General features: G+C 40.6%; 1 protein-coding gene across 1 annotated transcript in view; it reads right to left on the bottom strand.

The window, feature by feature from the left end:
- Positions 1-3951: 3951 nt before the first annotated feature.
- The window catches only part of tars2 (threonyl-tRNA synthetase 2, mitochondrial), a 49745-nt gene continuing 37110 nt past the window's right edge, over positions 3952-16586 (bottom strand). Inside the window, exons 12-18 of the mRNA XM_061982919.2 lie at positions 14961-15098; positions 14628-14705; positions 8797-8897; positions 5898-5999; positions 4906-4978; positions 4723-4837; positions 3952-4655 (exon numbers count right to left, since the gene is read on the bottom strand). Coding sequence (XP_061838903.1) covers positions 4513-4655; positions 4723-4837; positions 4906-4978; positions 5898-5999; positions 8797-8897; positions 14628-14705; positions 14961-15098 — 750 coding nt within the window. The 3' untranslated portion in view covers positions 3952-4512. The remainder of the gene's footprint in view (positions 4656-4722; positions 4838-4905; positions 4979-5897; positions 6000-8796; positions 8898-14627; positions 14706-14960; positions 15099-16586) is intronic.

The following is a 16586-nucleotide window of genomic DNA, read 5'->3' as shown; positions in this document are numbered from 1 at the left end:
AGTGGGCCCTGGGGGGACCATCAGGTGTGTTGTGGGGAAAAAACTAAATTTGTATTAATGTTAACATCTTTATTGACTACAAATAATGTAACTTGTTCATTTACCCATGCCAGCGACATGAAGACATTCACTAGATGGAAAGGTGCCTAATTAATGTGTGTATCCAGCTGTAGCTATTTTAGTGGCGTGCCAGGACATTTTTGTCTTTACTGGAAAAGTTGACACTGGTTCTGTCGATAACATACACCAACGTAATCCCGGAAAGTCCAAAATGGAACTAAATTTAGGCAGTTGGCGCAGTGTCAAATGAAAGTGGAACTGGTCAGGTGAAAGAACTCAACATTCCCACACGCTTTCCACAGAGGGCTTTGTTGAAAGTCGCTATCTCCCGCCTTTGTCACTGTTGTGACTTTTCCATCCTGCTGCCCCTCTGACAAGAAAAAAGGAGAAGAGGCCAATGCTTTTGACCTTTACCTTGACTTGGCTGTTTCCACCACAACACACTTTGCTGCCGCTTGCTCCAACTCCTATTTTAGTCAAAATCCTCCTCTGCATCCTCCCTTTCTTCCACTCTTTTAAAGGTAAGCCACTTCTTTATTCTAAGCAAAGGGAGGGGAGACACAGTTAGTGATCTGACAACGATGCATTAGTGAGCAACATCAATGGACAGAAATAAATAAAAGTGACTTAGAAAGCAGTTTTATTGGACATTTGAGCTGTAAATGTGTAGCAAAACAGAGTTAAAAGTAGAGATGTACTATATATCGTAAGGATATTGTCGATACCAATATCGATATTCCTTATCAATATTATATAATTGGCGTAAATAAATGTGGAAAAAATGCATTTTTAATTAGCGCAAGAAAAATGTACACCACCAACATCATGTAACATCTCACAGCAGGGAAGTCTTTTTTTAACACCTTGTGGGGAGGCGTGGCCGGCAGACCGACAGCGAGGCAGGGCACGCCGGGATCGACGCCGAGATGGATGTCAGGTGCGTGGATCGCCCACCTGGGCACAATTATATAATCTCCTCCGAGTGTGTAAAGGGGCGGCAGCCGAGAACGACGAGGCAGAAGGAGTTGGAGAACCAGCAGTGGATGCAGTGCGGAAGAGACAGAGAGCGAGAGGCAGACGAAGACGACGACGCGGCAGGCTGAAAAGCGTACCGAAGAGCGAGCAGGGAAGAGGAGCTGAAAAGCGACCCGACGAGACTGAGTATTTATTGAAAAATAAACAAAGTCAAAATTGCTCGACGTCATGTCTGTGCTTGGTGGTCCATAGAACCCGGACGACAGTGAGAGACTGTCACACACCTGCTTTTTAAAAAAAAAAACTCAACTATGTTTGCAGTTGCAATTATGTCATAATCTTGTAAAGAGTTTCTATTTATTACAATTAACACTCAGCTGGAATTAATATTTATGCATGGCATTCATGTGCAGAGAACAGACCTCCATGATTTATCATATCAAATATATTGTATAAATCAGGGGTTCCCAAACCTTTCACTGAGGGCCACAGACTGACAAATCAAAGGATACGGGGACCATTTTGGTAAGTTTCACCTTCAAAACCAGTACAATATATCATTTTTTTTCCTCAAAGAAGTAAAAAAATTACATATTTGGTAAACATTTTGTGTGAATGTGGAGGAGCCAAAGCCAAATGTTAACAGTTAGCACACTGGCCAGATAGCGTCAAGTAACAAAAAATATGAGTAAAAAGTTATTTAGCATGAGTGAAATAACAAAAATATAGGACACTGAAGCCTATATCTGTTAAATTAACTTAAAAAGATACATGCCAACAAAAGCATGATTGCAGTTATTCCATCCATCCATTTTCTACCGCTTGTCCCTTTTGAGGTCGCTGGAGCCTATCTCAGCTACAATCGGGCGGAAGGCGAGGTACACCCTGGACAAGTCGCCACCTCATCGCAGGGCCAATGATTGCAGTTAGCATTAGTGAAATACCAAACAATATGACACTGAGGTGTGTTTATGCTAAATTAACTGGAAAAAGCTAGTATATTAAGATATTAACTGTAACATGCGTCAAGTATCAAAATATATTTCCGTATTTTTCCGACCATAGGGCGCACCAGAGTGTAAGGCGCACTGTTGATAAACGGATTTATTTTTAGACAAAAAGCGCACCGTATGAGTTGCAGCCTCCTTTAGAAGACAACGTTGAGTTCATTAGTGGTGTGGTACGGTTGGTAGCGCGGCCGTGTCAGCAATCTGAGGGTTCCAGGTTCGATCCCCGATTCCTCCATCCTAGTCAATGCCATTGTGTCTTTGGGCAAGACACTTTATCCACCTGCTCCCGGTGCCAAATGTAACTTAGATAACGGGTTTCACTATGTGCAGCGCTTTGAGTCACCGTAGAAAACCGCTATATAAATTTACTTCACTATTATAACGTGCATTAAAAGGGGTCATATCATGATGTTTTTTCTACATTTAAAATACTTCCTTGTGGTCTACGTTACATGTAATGGTTCTTTGGTCGAAATGTTGCAGATGTTATATTTTACAGACCATCTTCAAGTTTCTTCAGGATGCACCGTTTTTATTTACGTGCCTCCACTTTGACAGCGGCTTCTCCCCGTCATTTTTGTTGTACTGGTAGTTTTTAGCGCTTCCATACCGAGTCTACTGACGGATATAAGTTAGAACTGTAGGCTACTTTGTATTAGAAATGGCAACAGCGAAGGATTAATGCCGCACAACACGAGGATAGAGAAACTACAATGGCAGATGCAGGCAAATTTTCAGGACTTATGCAGATCCCAAATACACATCAGCAGGCACCAGTAAGAAAAGTTTCTTTAACAGAAAATTGCAAAACAAAAAACAGATAATATGTCCCCTAATAGGTGCCATTTTAAAGTCCTTATACACACACCATAATAATACCGTATGTATTAAGACTACAATAGCCGTAATGCTCCGCGTTCCAGCTTCGTAGCTTACCAAAGTCGTACTAAAACATTTTGACAGATTTTTGAGCGCCGTGTGTAATGTTCTATATTACGCGCACCTGGTTAAAGTTAAAGTACCACTGATAGTCACACACACACACTAGGTGTGGTGAAATTACCCTCTGCATTTGACCCATCTCCTTGTTCCACCCCCTGGGAGGTGAGGGGAGCAGTGAGCAGCAGGAGTGGCCGCGCTCGGGAATCATTTTGGTGATTATACTGCCAATTATACTGTCGATTTTTGAGAAAATGAAAGGATTTTAAGTGCGCCTTATATTCTGAAAATAATGGTACTCTGAGGTCTGTAGCTGAATTTTTTATTTTTTTTTAAATGCTAGCATGCTAACATTAGCATGCATTACACATGACTGAGGTTTACACTTAAAAAATTAGCTAGCATACAAACTAGAGATGTCCGATAATATCGGACTGCCGATATTATCGGCCGATAAATGCTTTAAAATGTAATATCGGAAATTATCGGTATCGGTTTCAAAAAGTAAAATGTATGACTTTTTAAAACGCCGCTGTACGGAGTGGTACACGGACGTAGGGAGAAGTAAAGAGCGCCAATAAACCTTAAAGGCACTGCCTTTGCGTGTCGGCCCAATCACATGATATCTACGGATTTTCACACACACAAGTGAATGCCATGCATACTTGGTCAACAGCCATACAGGTCACACTGAGGGTGGCCGTAAAAACAACTTTAACACTGTTACAAATATGCGCCACACTGTGAACCCACACCAAACAAGAATGACAAACACATTTCGGGAGAACATTCGCACCGTAACACAACATAAACACAACAGAACAAATACCCAGAACCCCTTGCAGCACTAACTCTTCCGGGACGCTACAATTTACACCCACCCCCCCCTCCACGCCTCCAACCCCGCCCACCTCAACCTCCTCATGCTCTCTCAGGGAGAGCATGTCCCAAATTCCAAGCTGCTGTTTTGAGGCATGTTAAAAAAAATAATGCACTTTGTGACTTCAATAATAAATATGGCAGTGCCATGTTGGCATTTTTTTCCCATAACTTGAGTTGATTTATTTTGGAAAACCTTGTTACATTGTTTAATGCATCCAGCGGGGCATCACAACAAAATTAGGCATAATAATGTGTTAATTCCACGACTGTATATATCGGTATCGGTTGATATCGGTATCGGTAATTAAAGAGTTGGACAATATCGGAATATCGGATATCGCCAAAAAAGACATTATCGGACATCTCTAATACAAACATTAGCATGAAGTTGGACCACTCCTTATGCATCAGTCGGTGATGTCTCCGCGCCCTGACGTGTCTACATGCAAGATGATCCCCTGCTGGCCCCAGTATGGACTGGACTCTCACATTATTAACCGTATCCACTCGGCATTCATTGCACCGGTCACCCGGGCGGGTGGAGGGGGGTATTATTTGTCCGGAATCTTAACAGTCCTCCTGGACTGGCCCAGTTAGGAACCGGTACCAAAACAATACCTAGTGATGGTGTAGTTACACAACAGACTTAAAAGTCATCTTGTCTGCTCCTGGAGTCTCGTAGCTGTGTGAGACTCATCAGAACCTCCTCCACGGGCCTCCTGCCCAGCTGCTTGCCACCTCGACTCCGCACGCTCACTGTGCCGCTCTCGCGCTCCTGATCGCCCACCACTGCAATTGAAAAGTTGCAATGTGAATGGAGGGTGGACTAGAAACTGTAATGTCAGCTCTGTTTTACCTAACACGTAGTTGTACTGCGCCAGCTGAGCAGAGCGGATCTTTTTACTCAAGGTGGCGCTGGTGTCGTCGTTCAAGTCCGCCATGAAGCCTGCTTCACGAAACCGATGGAGCACCTTTTTGGCGAAACGCACACATTTTTGTGTATGTTTTCAATCTGAGAAGCGAAAGAAAGCACACCCACCTGCTTGGCAGCCGACTCACAGCTGCTCCCTACAGGAATGACCATGATCTGTGCCGGGGACAACCACAAGGGCCTGTGGGAGAGCAGGAACAGTCAGAAGGCGATCAATCGGACAATTACAAATAGAGATGTCCGATAATGGCTTTTTTGCCGATATCCGATATTGTCCAACTCTTAATTAGCGATACCGATATCAACCGATACCGATATATACAGTCATGGAATTAACACATTATTATGCCTAATTTTGTTGTGATGCCCCGCTGGATGCATTAAACAATGTAACAAGGTTTTCCAAAATAAATCAACTCAAGTTATGGAAAAAAATGCCAATATGGCACTGCCATATTTATTATTGAAGTCACAAAGTGCATTATTTGTTTTAACATGCCTCAAAACAGCAGCTTGGAATTTGGGACATGCTCTCCCTGAGAGAGCATGAGGAGGTTGAGGTGGGCGGGGTTGGGGGGGGCGGGGTTGAGGTGGTGGTGGTGGGGGGTAGGGAGGGTGTATGTTGTAGCGTCCCGGAAGAGTTAGTGCTGCAAGGGGTTCTGGGTATTTGCTCTGTTGTGTTTATGTTGTGTTACGGTGCGAATGTTCTCCCGAAATGTGTTTGTCATTCTTGTTTGGTGTGGGTTCACAGTGTGGCGCATATTTGTAGCAGTGTTAAAGTTGTTTATACGGCCACCCTCAGTGTGACCTGTATGGCTGTTGACCAAGCATGCCTTGCATTCACTTGTGTGTGTGAAAAGCCGGAGATATTATGTGATTGGGCCGGCACGCAAAGGCAGTGCCTTTAAGGTATATTGGCGCTCTGTACTTCTCCCTACGTCCGTGTACCACTCCGTACAGCGGCGTTTTAAAAAGTCATACATTTTAATTTTTGAAACCGATACCGATAATTTCCGATATTACATTTTAAAGCATTTATCGGCCGATAATATCGGACTGCCGATATTATCGGACATCTCTAATAATAAATGTGGTCTCACCATTTCCCTCCAAAGTGTTCAGCCAGGATGGCGAGCATCCTCTCCAGTGATCCCAACACTGCTCGGTGGATCATCACTGGTCGATGCAGCTGGCCGTCTCGTCTGCGACAAACATGAAGAGGAAAGTACCGTAAATTCCAGACTATAAACAGCTACTTTTTTCACACATTTTCGACGGTGCGGCTAATATATGCATTTTTCTTCACAACATTTTTTTTTCAAAAAAACAAATAAAACAACAGCAAGCAAATACGCTGAGAAAGTGTTTTATTGTTTGTGCTAGGGCTGGGCGATATGGCCTTTTATTAAAATCTCAATATTTTTAGGCCATGTCACAATACACGATATATATCTCGATATTTTGCCCTAGCCTTGAATGAACACTTGATACATATAATCACAGCAGTATGATGATTCTATGTGTCTACATTAAAACATTCTTGTTCATACTGCATTAATATATGCTCATTTTAAACTTTCATGCAGAGAGGGAAATCACAACTAAGTCAATTTACCAAAACTGTATTTATTAAACGGTTATTAAGACAAACATGTCATTTCCGAAACAGAACGTGCAAGATTGTCAGAGACATTTTAAAACAAGCTATTAGTTCACTTTTGTGCATGATGTCACTAAGATGACCTATCAAACAACACTAAATTAAAGTGCACTTTTTGTACAGAACGCCACTACAATAGTTTAAAACAAATAAAGTGCACTTTTGTGCATGATGTCACAAGATATTTCAATAAGTGTCAAATAAAAATGAGCTGCATAATAGGAAATCAAATAGTGTATGTCCTTCATTCTGTGATAGGTTCCTGCGGACGTTATCTCCTTCTGTTGTATGTTGACTATTTTTTTCATACGGTGTTGATCTGGAAATAGTTGCCTAGGCATTTTGTTGGTGTGGCACCGAACGGAGATGTTGACATGCGGAGTTTCAAGCCCTCTTCATTCTCTAGCGGGTGACTTTTCAAATGATGCTACAAATTAGCAGTGCTGCTACTTTTTGTAGCAACGCTTTTGCCGCATAATTGTTCAACATATTCCCGCTTGAAGCCAAACCACCGCCAGACGATGGACCCCGTGCTGTTTTTCTTGGGAATTAATTATTCCTCCATTTGTTACCAGATTCGCACCTTCTCTCTCTCTCGTATTACCACTCGCAACGCACCGTTAGCATCACAGCTAATGTTACCCATGTCGCTACCTCTCTGCTCCACAGGAGCGTGTGACGTTGCACGCGTGACGTATGTAAGAAGGTGCGCTTGTTTTTATGTCTCTGTGAGAAGGAGAGACAAGAAAGAGTGGGAAACGCATGTGGTGTAATGCCTGGAGCTAAAAGAACGTATACTCGAATATCACGATATAGTCATTTTCTATTTCGCACAGAGACAAACCCGCGATATATCGAGTATATCGCCCAGTTTGTGCTATGGCGCCATCTTTTGGACGAGTTTTCTGTAGGTGTTGCTGTGTCCTTTCACTAGTGTTTTTTCAGTCCCATCTTAAAACTCGTTTGTATACTCTAGCCTTTAAATACACCCCCCTTTTAGACCAGTTGATCTGCCGAGGGAGGTCACAGATTAGGTGACCACAGATGACCCGCTAGCTGTTCAAAGTCGTAAGGACCACTCATCTGTGCATCAGTTGGGGACGTCTCTGCGCTGCTGACTCGTCTCCACTCAAGATGATCTCCTGCTGGCCCGACTATGGACTGGACTCTCACAATATTAACTAGATCCACTCGACGTCCATTGCACCGGTCGCCCAGGGGGGGTCCAAGGTTTCTCATTGTAGCCCATTGGGTTGAGTTTTCCTTGCCCTGATGTGGGATCTGAGCCGAGGATGTCATTGTGGCTTGTTACAGCCCTTTGAGACGCTTGATTTAGGGCTATATAAGTAAACATTGATTGATTGTTTTTTTAGTGTGATTTTTTGGGGGGGATTTTGTTTTAGAAAAATGCAATATTGTAAGAAAAACTATTGTTTTACAAGAGTTGTGTAGAAATATTTTAAGAAAAAAAAGTTTTTGAAAACTAGGTATGCCATTTTACATGACTAAAAAATCAGTAGAAAAAAGTTAGTAATGTGAGAAAAAAAGTAGTTCACAGGACTACCGGTACTGTGAATTTTTTTTTTTTTTTTTTTTTTTTAGAAAAATGCAATATTGTAAGAAAAAAAACGTATTTTACAAGAGTTGTGTAGAAATATTTTAAAGAAATATTTTAGGAAAAAAAATCTAATTTGTTTCAAGAAATAGGTATGCCACTTTGAATTATTGAAATCATATATTGTGGGGGAAAAAGTCATATTGAAAAAAAAAAAAAAGTTGCAATATTGTGAGAAAACATTTTGATACAATAACTTTTAGGAATAATCTGAATTTTTGTTTTCATTTGCAAGACACAATTATGTAACTGTACAATATTGGGTTGAGTTTTGATGTGGGGTCTGAGTATGTCGTTGTGGCTTGTGCAGCCTTTTAAGACACTTGTTATTTAGGGCTATATAAATAAACTTTGATTGATTTTTCTCCCCCCCTTTCAAACGGAGTACCGTTCAGTCTTCTGGCAGTCGATAGCGTTTCTACTCGTATGGATTTTTCATTCATCACTCACTTACAATATTACTAAAACTGTTTATAATTACTCAACTGTTCCATGTGTGATGTCTGTAGGAGTGGTTTCATGCATATTTGCAGGTCTAATGTAATAAAGCTAGCGTCGTTATCTTTAGCAATGTTAGTCTATGTTAGTATTATCAACTTACAATGGCATTTTTTTTGTATTGTTTCAGTTTCACAAATTCCTCATTAAAACCACCAAAACGTCACCATGGAGTTATTGAGTCTGTTTAGCTGATTGGAGGGCGAGATGAAAGTCCAGTACTCACCCAACATACTGGAGGTCAAATCTGATTGGCAGCTGGAAGTCCAACTGGATGGTGGCGCACTGGTGCTGTCGGCCAATAGCGTCTTTTATCTGGATGTCAATCTGCAATGTCAAACACAGCTGTGGGACAAATTGCATTTTTTTGGAGGCCGCGTGCTCATAAAATGAGCAGTCACGAGAAGGCGGATGTTATTAATTGTGGCTAACACGCTGGCGCTGGAAGCGCAAAGAGGAATGTTTGTTGATGGAGCATGTTTGTGGAGGCGTACCCTGACTTGACCTCATTGACTCGATGCATCCACCTGAGCTTTCAACTCATACTTGCATGGAAACCACATACAGTGCAAACCATCTCATTTTGTCTTGTTTATATCTACAAACCAACCATGTTGACCAAATCCTGGTCCACCATGTTCTTGTTACCAAAAAGTTCATGTCGACATCAAATTTGAGACCCAAGATCATTTCTTTGAAATGTGTTGTAGAAATGTTAACTTCATCGTCATCACCAAGTAGCATGAAACGATAATTAGGGATGGGTACAGAATTCGGTACTTTTATAGACTCCGACCAAATTTCCGTGAGTAATACCGAGTATCGATTCACGTAAGATCAAACGGTGCCATATTTCGATACCTTTGTTGCACGTGACGTCACGTCCGGTTCCAGACTAAACACCGGCTCACGTAAACAATCAGTCACACAACACTCAAGGCGTACTCAGCCAAACTCCCCCTAAGTAATGTTGCAATATTCAACACCAGCAAAGCGAGTGTGCTTGGTAGAAAATGTAAAGTAAGGCTCCACTGTTCCAAAATACACCTGCTTGATGCTAATTTACATTGCATAGACAGGTTACTATTAGCATTAGCGATTTTACATGGCGATTTCAACACCTCTAAATTTGGTAATGAAAACTACAACTGAGATTAGAGATGTCCGATAATGGCTTTTTTGCCGATATCCCTAATTTTGTTGTGATGCCGCGCTGGATGCATTAAACAATGTAACTTTACCATGAATTGATTAACGTGGACCCCGACTTAAAGAAGTTGAAAAACGTATTCGGGTGTTACCATTTAGTGGTCAATTGTACGGAATATGTACTGTACTGTGCAATCTACTAATACAAGTTTAAATCAGTCAATCAAAAACAAGGTTGTCCAAAATAAGAGAACAACTTCAACTCCAGTTATGGTGGTAGCGGGGGTGTATATTGTAGTGTCCCGGAAGAGTTAGTGCTGCAAGGGATTCTGGGTATTTGTTCTGTTGTGTTTATGTTGTGTTACGCTGCGGATGTTCTCCCGAAATGTGTTTGTCATTCTTGTTTGGTGTGGGTTCACAGTGTGGCGCATATTTGTAAAGTGTTAAAGTTGTTTATACGGCCACTCTCAGTGTGACCTGTATGGCTGTTGACCAAGTATGCCTTGCATTCACTTGTGTGTGTGTAAAATCTGCATACATTATACATTACACGCTGTTTGTATGGAGGAAAAGCGGACGTGACGACAGGTTGTAGAGGACGCTAAAGGCAGTGCCTTTAAGGCACGCCCCCAATATTGTTGTCCGAGTGGAAATCGGGAGAAATTCGGGAGAATGGTTGCCCCCGGAGATTTTCGGGAGGGGCACTGAAATTCGGGAGTCTCCCGGGAAAATAGGGAGGGTTGGCAAGTGTGCCCTACGTCCGTGTTTTACCGGATATGTACCGCTCCGTATAGCGGCGTTTTAAAAAGTCATTAATTTTACTTTTTGAAACCGATACCGATCATTTCCGATATTACATTTTAATGTGATTTAATGTGATTTTAATGTGATGTTACATTTTACAGGCCGATATTATTGGACATCTCTAACTGAGATGATTGTTACAATCAAACAGCTGCTTTGTAATAAGCACAATTCTTACAGTACAAACACTTTGTAGGGCGCAACATAACACATTCAGCTTCCTGGAAAAAGCTACTGCTGAATTAGACAACATACCATAGATAGCCTATACAGTACTGCCATTTAATGTGTTGGAAGTGCAACTGCATTGCAAATGAGACTCAAATGGAATAATAAAACAGGGTATAACAACTGGACAGCATATATATATATATATATATATATATATATATATATATATATATATATATATACACACAAATATATACACTCTTCCAAAATGCGCAAGCTTAATGCTAATTTTCATTGGATTTGCCATGGACAGGCTACTATTAGCATTAGCGATTTTACATGGCGATTTTGACACCTCCAAATGTAGCAAAGAAAACTACAACTAAGACAAATGTTACAATCAAACAACGGGTGTGTAATAAGCACAATACTTACAGTACAAACACTTTGTAGGGCGCAACATAACACATTCAGCTTCCTGGAAAAAGCTACCTCCTAATTAGACAACATACCATAGATAGCCTATACAGTACTGCCATCTAATGTCTTGGAAGTGCAACTGCATTGCAAATGAGACTCAATAATAAAACAAGATAAAACAACTTGACAGCACAATTATCATAATCAGCTCATTTTTGAATGTTAAATTTAAAAACTTAAATGTTATTATCAAACAAATCACATTTATTACCACAATTACCAAAATTAGTACCGTTGAGTACTGGCATCGATTTTTAAGTATCGTGAATTGGTACCGTATCGGGCCTCTCACCAAGGTTTTCCTGCATTTACTGGACTCTGGATGTGTACCTGACTACTGGAAGGAATCAAACATCATTCCAATTCCAAAAAAGACACATGCTAAACACCTCAAAGATGTTAGACCTGTTGCTTTAACATCTGTACACTGCCGGGAGAAGGTTGTGTGTGCCTATCTCTCCAGTGTAGTAGCAGAGAGTCTGGACCCATTTTAGTTTGTTTATAACGCCAAACATGGTGTAGAGGATGCATGCTTGTCTTTTTTAAACACTGTTGGTAAGCAGCAGGACTCAGGAATTTGCATTGAATCACAAGTCAATACTGCGCAAATAATAGACTATATATATAGCTAATTATACATTATATTTAAAAAAAACTTATTTTGCCGTTGCGGGGCGCTACGATCAATTACATTTAGGGGAAACCCTGCTCTTCAAAATAATAAAATGGTGGACTTGCGCTATGGAGATATCCACTGGTATAACTAAGGAAAAATGTGTCACTAAAGTCTGTAATTCCAAATGGCTCGTTTGGAGCAAGTTTATAAGAACTCAAGTTATAAGTTATATAAATATCTTTGCCATGCCTCCATGGTTTGATTTCTCATTTTCGGGACTCATGGGGATCCCAAATACACAAAAAACAGGTACCAAAAGGTAAGAAAAGTTTGTTTTGCACAATAGGACCCTTTTGAACCAGTTCCACTGTACTATAAACTGTTGTTTAGAATATTTATTCATTACAACACTCAAATTACAGATGCAGGTACTGGTGATTCTGTTACCAATGGGAAAAGGGAAACAGCACTTTTTTCATTTATTTTGCCTATCATTCACAATCACTATTTAAGACACGAGGACATCATTATTTAATTTTTAATACATTCTAAGTCCTAAAATATGGCAAGCACGAGGTAGCTATCAATGCAGCTAAAGGGAGTAATCTATTACACCCATAAATCCATTAAAAAACATCCAAAAATCGCCCGCAATACTTAATTTACATCCCGTGACCTGAATATTAACCAAGCATTAGCAATAACGCAGACAAGAAACTATTTTTTAGCTGCGCCGTGATCACAGAGTGCTGACTAGCTTGTGCTGCTATATTGACATATTGAGCTGCTGCATCGCCTCTTGACTTGGTAAAAGTTAATTCTAGATTATAAATCATGCATCTCACCTGGATAGTAGAAGGTTGTGGACATAAACCGAGAAGTTGGTCAACTTTGACATTCGACTTAGACCCGGGGATGGCGGGAAAGACATGAAAAGACACTCGTTTGCAGCACCTAATCATAATCCTCTAAACGGGAATATATTAACATTCCATCAGTGGGCATGCCAGTGAGAGCAGACATTGTACAGTAAATGATTGTCTTATTATGTTTGCAGTTTGTATATCTTGTTTGGCACTTAGCAATACTGGTGTTTCACTGAAGCTTAATCTGTTGAGTACACAGCTTCTAAAACTTGTAAATCATCCTCTTTATAATCAGGCTAAAAAAAATATAAAGATCATTATTTATCTCAAAGTAGTCTTTGCTGTCACTCATTAAGTCTGTCATGGTTAGTGGTGTTGTTTAAGGGAAAAGCGAATGTGATGCATCTGTGAAATTAATACGCCGCGGTGTGCTTAAAATGAGTAATACACGTAAATATTACATGTTATTATAAATGTACTGTAGCTGTTACTACATTACATATACTTACCAGAGGTGGGTAGTAACGCGCTACATTTACTCCGTTACATCTACTTGAGTAACTTTTGGGATAAATTGTACTTCTAAGAGTAGTTTTAATGCAACATACTTTTACTTGAGTATATTTATAGAGAAGAAACGCTCCCTTTACTCTGCCCCATTTACCGTATTTTTCGGACTATAAGTCGCAGTTTTTTTCATAGTTTGGCCGGGCTCCAGTGCGATTTATATATGTTTTTTTCCTTCTTTATTATGCATTTTCAGCAGGTGCGACTTATACTCCGGTGCGACTTATACTCCGAAAAATACGGTATCTACATTCAGCTCGCTACTGATTTTTATCGATCTGTTAATGCACGCTTTGTTTGTTTTGGTTTGTCAGACAGACCTTCAAAGTAGGATCTATCGCATGCCTGCGTTTCACCAATCAAATACAGTCACTGGTGACGTTTGACTCCGTTTCACCAATCAAACAGAGCCAGACGGTCACATGATTAACTGCACATAAAGTTTCAGCGGCAAACAACAAGCTTAAGCTTACATGAACTCAACGTCAAATTTGAGGAAGCACATTGCGGTAAGTAACATTAGTAGATATTTTGGCTGTCACCGTAGGCTGCTATGAATCACTGTCAAATGTACATTGTGTGGAGACATTTATTAACGCACTGCAGCCTCATAGACAGACAGAGACACACACACACACACACGCATGCATTGAAACACCAATCAGAAGTGCACAGTGTGTTCCCAGGTGCAGCCCACACCTATCAGTTTATGGTTTGCGTAAAGGCTAACTTATTATTTTCCTTTGTAATCTCTGCCTACTGAGCCTATGGTGCTGTTAAGTTATTGTGGCTCAATTTGCCTTAATTTTTTTTTATGTTAATGTATTATTATTTAATATATATTATTGTTTTAGTTGCTTAAAAGATATTCCTGGCTCTGAATTTGCTCATTGCTATTTTTATGTTTTTGTGCATTATTTGTTGCTGTCATCATTAAATGAACAGGTTACTCATCAGTTACTCAGTACTTGAGTAGTTTTTTCACTACATACTTTTTACTTTTACTCAAGTAAATATTTGGGTGACTACTCCTTACTTTTACTTGAGTAATAAATCTCTAAAGTAACAGTACTCTAACTTGAGTACAATTTCTGGCTACTCTACCCACCTCTGATACTTACAGTATGTACTATATATACAACATTGATGGATATTTTTTCATATTTTTAGAGCGCTTCATAGGCGGAATAGATCGACTCACATTGGCTCCGTTGTTAGCTGACTTTTGCTAACATTTATTTACGATTTAGAATGCATTAAAAAAAGACAAACATGTGTGTGCTTGTCTTACATAATGATTGTGAATGATAAGAAAAAATAAAAATAAAAGTGCAGTTCCCCTTTAATTGAAAATGATGTACTTAAAATGCAAGTCCAGAAGCGCTCGCTTCACAGCAGACTGACCTTTGGCCCATAGAAGGCTCCGTCTCCTGGGTTCAACTCCCAGCGCTCGCCAAACTGCTGTAGGCTCTGTTCCAGCTGCTACACACACAAACAAAAACAGCGGTAGAGACTGTTAAGTGCGGGTGTGATTCTAACGTGGGCCTTGTTGGGAGTATATTTTAATCGCACACAATTGAACCGTGCTTGATTGGCTCTTTGAGATAAACATCTACATAGCAGCTTGATGAGGACAAAAATCCCCTTCTAAGCGACTGTTTTTACGTTCTGGAGCTTTAAACCTCGAGTCAACACAGCTTGGACAGAAGAGCAATGGCGTTTTGAGTTTGTGCATACCTGCTCGGCACTATCCCACTGCTCAGGCTCCCCCAGGCACGGAGTCGGACGTGTCGACAGGAGGCAGTGGAAGGAAAACCCAAACACTTGATAAACGCTTCTCACAAAGTCCAAACAAGCCACAATCTCTTGCTCCAGCTGTGAGGCACAGAAGAGGGGCATGTGTTATTGTCAATAACGGACTCGCACATTTGGAGGTTTACGTTCCAGACGAGCGAGGCACCCACTGGCAGCGGACATTAAAATGGTATTTGAGAGGCTGACGTGGTGAGAAGACGTGCTGTGAGATCTCTCCTGCAAGACAGGATACCAATGAGGAGGTGGCTGAGGTTTTGGACTCGCAACAACATGGGAAGCTTGCAGGAACGGGGGTGGGGGGGCACACATGTAGAGGTGTAAAGTTTGACCGAGACAAAGAGTCTTATTCATGCGGACTGCAGGCATCCTGGAATGCCTGTGGAATCATCATCATCATCATCATGGCTGTAATAAGGTCCCGTGTGCGTCCTATTTTACACATGTGTCGCATGAGGAAAGCAGCATAGAGTAGCAAAGGTCAAAGGCATTAGACTTGTTGTTTTCGCTCATGTTTGTGAGTGACATACAAAACTGAATTTTATAGAAAACAGCCTGCTTGGCAGCTTTGTGTCATTACAGTCAACATTGCAACTTTTTCTTGTTTCGTTTCACCTGTTTGCTCTTTTGTTCCACTTTTTTAATGTTTTGCTTTCATAAAAAGTATTTTTAGAATGTGACACGGGCCGCAAATGGCACCCGTGCCACACTTTGGACACGCCTGCGCTAAGTGCATGTACAGTACATTCCCAGGACTGCCTTTTCAGTTTCATAGAGCTCATTCATTTTTGACTTTGTGCTATGGGGCCTTAAACGGGAACGGCCCTTTTTGGGGGGATTTTGCCCATCGTTCACAATCATTATGAGAGACATGGCAACGGATGGATATATTTTTTTAATGCATTTTTAAATATTAAATAAATTCGATCAAAACTCCACTTACAATGGAGCCACCTAAAGATTCCCTAAAAAAACATCCAAACACCTCCATTAGGGTTTTCTATACATGATGTAAGTATATACAGTCGTGGTCAAAAGTTTACATACACTTGTAAAGAACATAATGTCATGGCTGTCTTGAGTTTCCAATCATTTCTACAACTCTTATTTTTTTGTGATAGAGTGATTGGAGCACATACTTGTTGGTCACAAAAAACATTCATGAAGTTTGGTTCTTTTATGAATTTATTATGGGTATACTGAAAATGTGAGCAAATCTGCTGAGTCAAAAGTATACATACAGCAATGTTAATATTTGCTTACATGTCCCTTGGCAAGTTTCACTGCAATAAGGCGCTTTTGGTAGCCATCCACAAGCTTCTGCTTGAATTGTTGACGACTCCTCTTGACAAAATTGGTGCATTTCAGCTAAGTGTGTTTTTCCTCCAAACATATTGCTGGGTATTGTGGCCAAACAGCTCAATTTTTGTTTCATCTGACATCACATGGACAAAGATAAGACCTTCTGGAGGAAAGTTCTGTGGTCAGATGAAACAAAAATTGAGCTGTTTGGCCACAATACCCAGCAATATGTTTGGAGGAGAAAAGGTT

The sequence above is a fragment of the Nerophis lumbriciformis genome, linkage group LG21 (assembly GCF_033978685.3).
Source record: "Nerophis lumbriciformis linkage group LG21, RoL_Nlum_v2.1, whole genome shotgun sequence".
NCBI classification, from domain to species: domain Eukaryota; kingdom Metazoa; phylum Chordata; class Actinopteri; order Syngnathiformes; family Syngnathidae; genus Nerophis; species Nerophis lumbriciformis.
The sequence above is the reverse complement of the archived record's forward strand: the minus strand, read 5'-3'. Positions and strand labels throughout refer to the sequence as shown.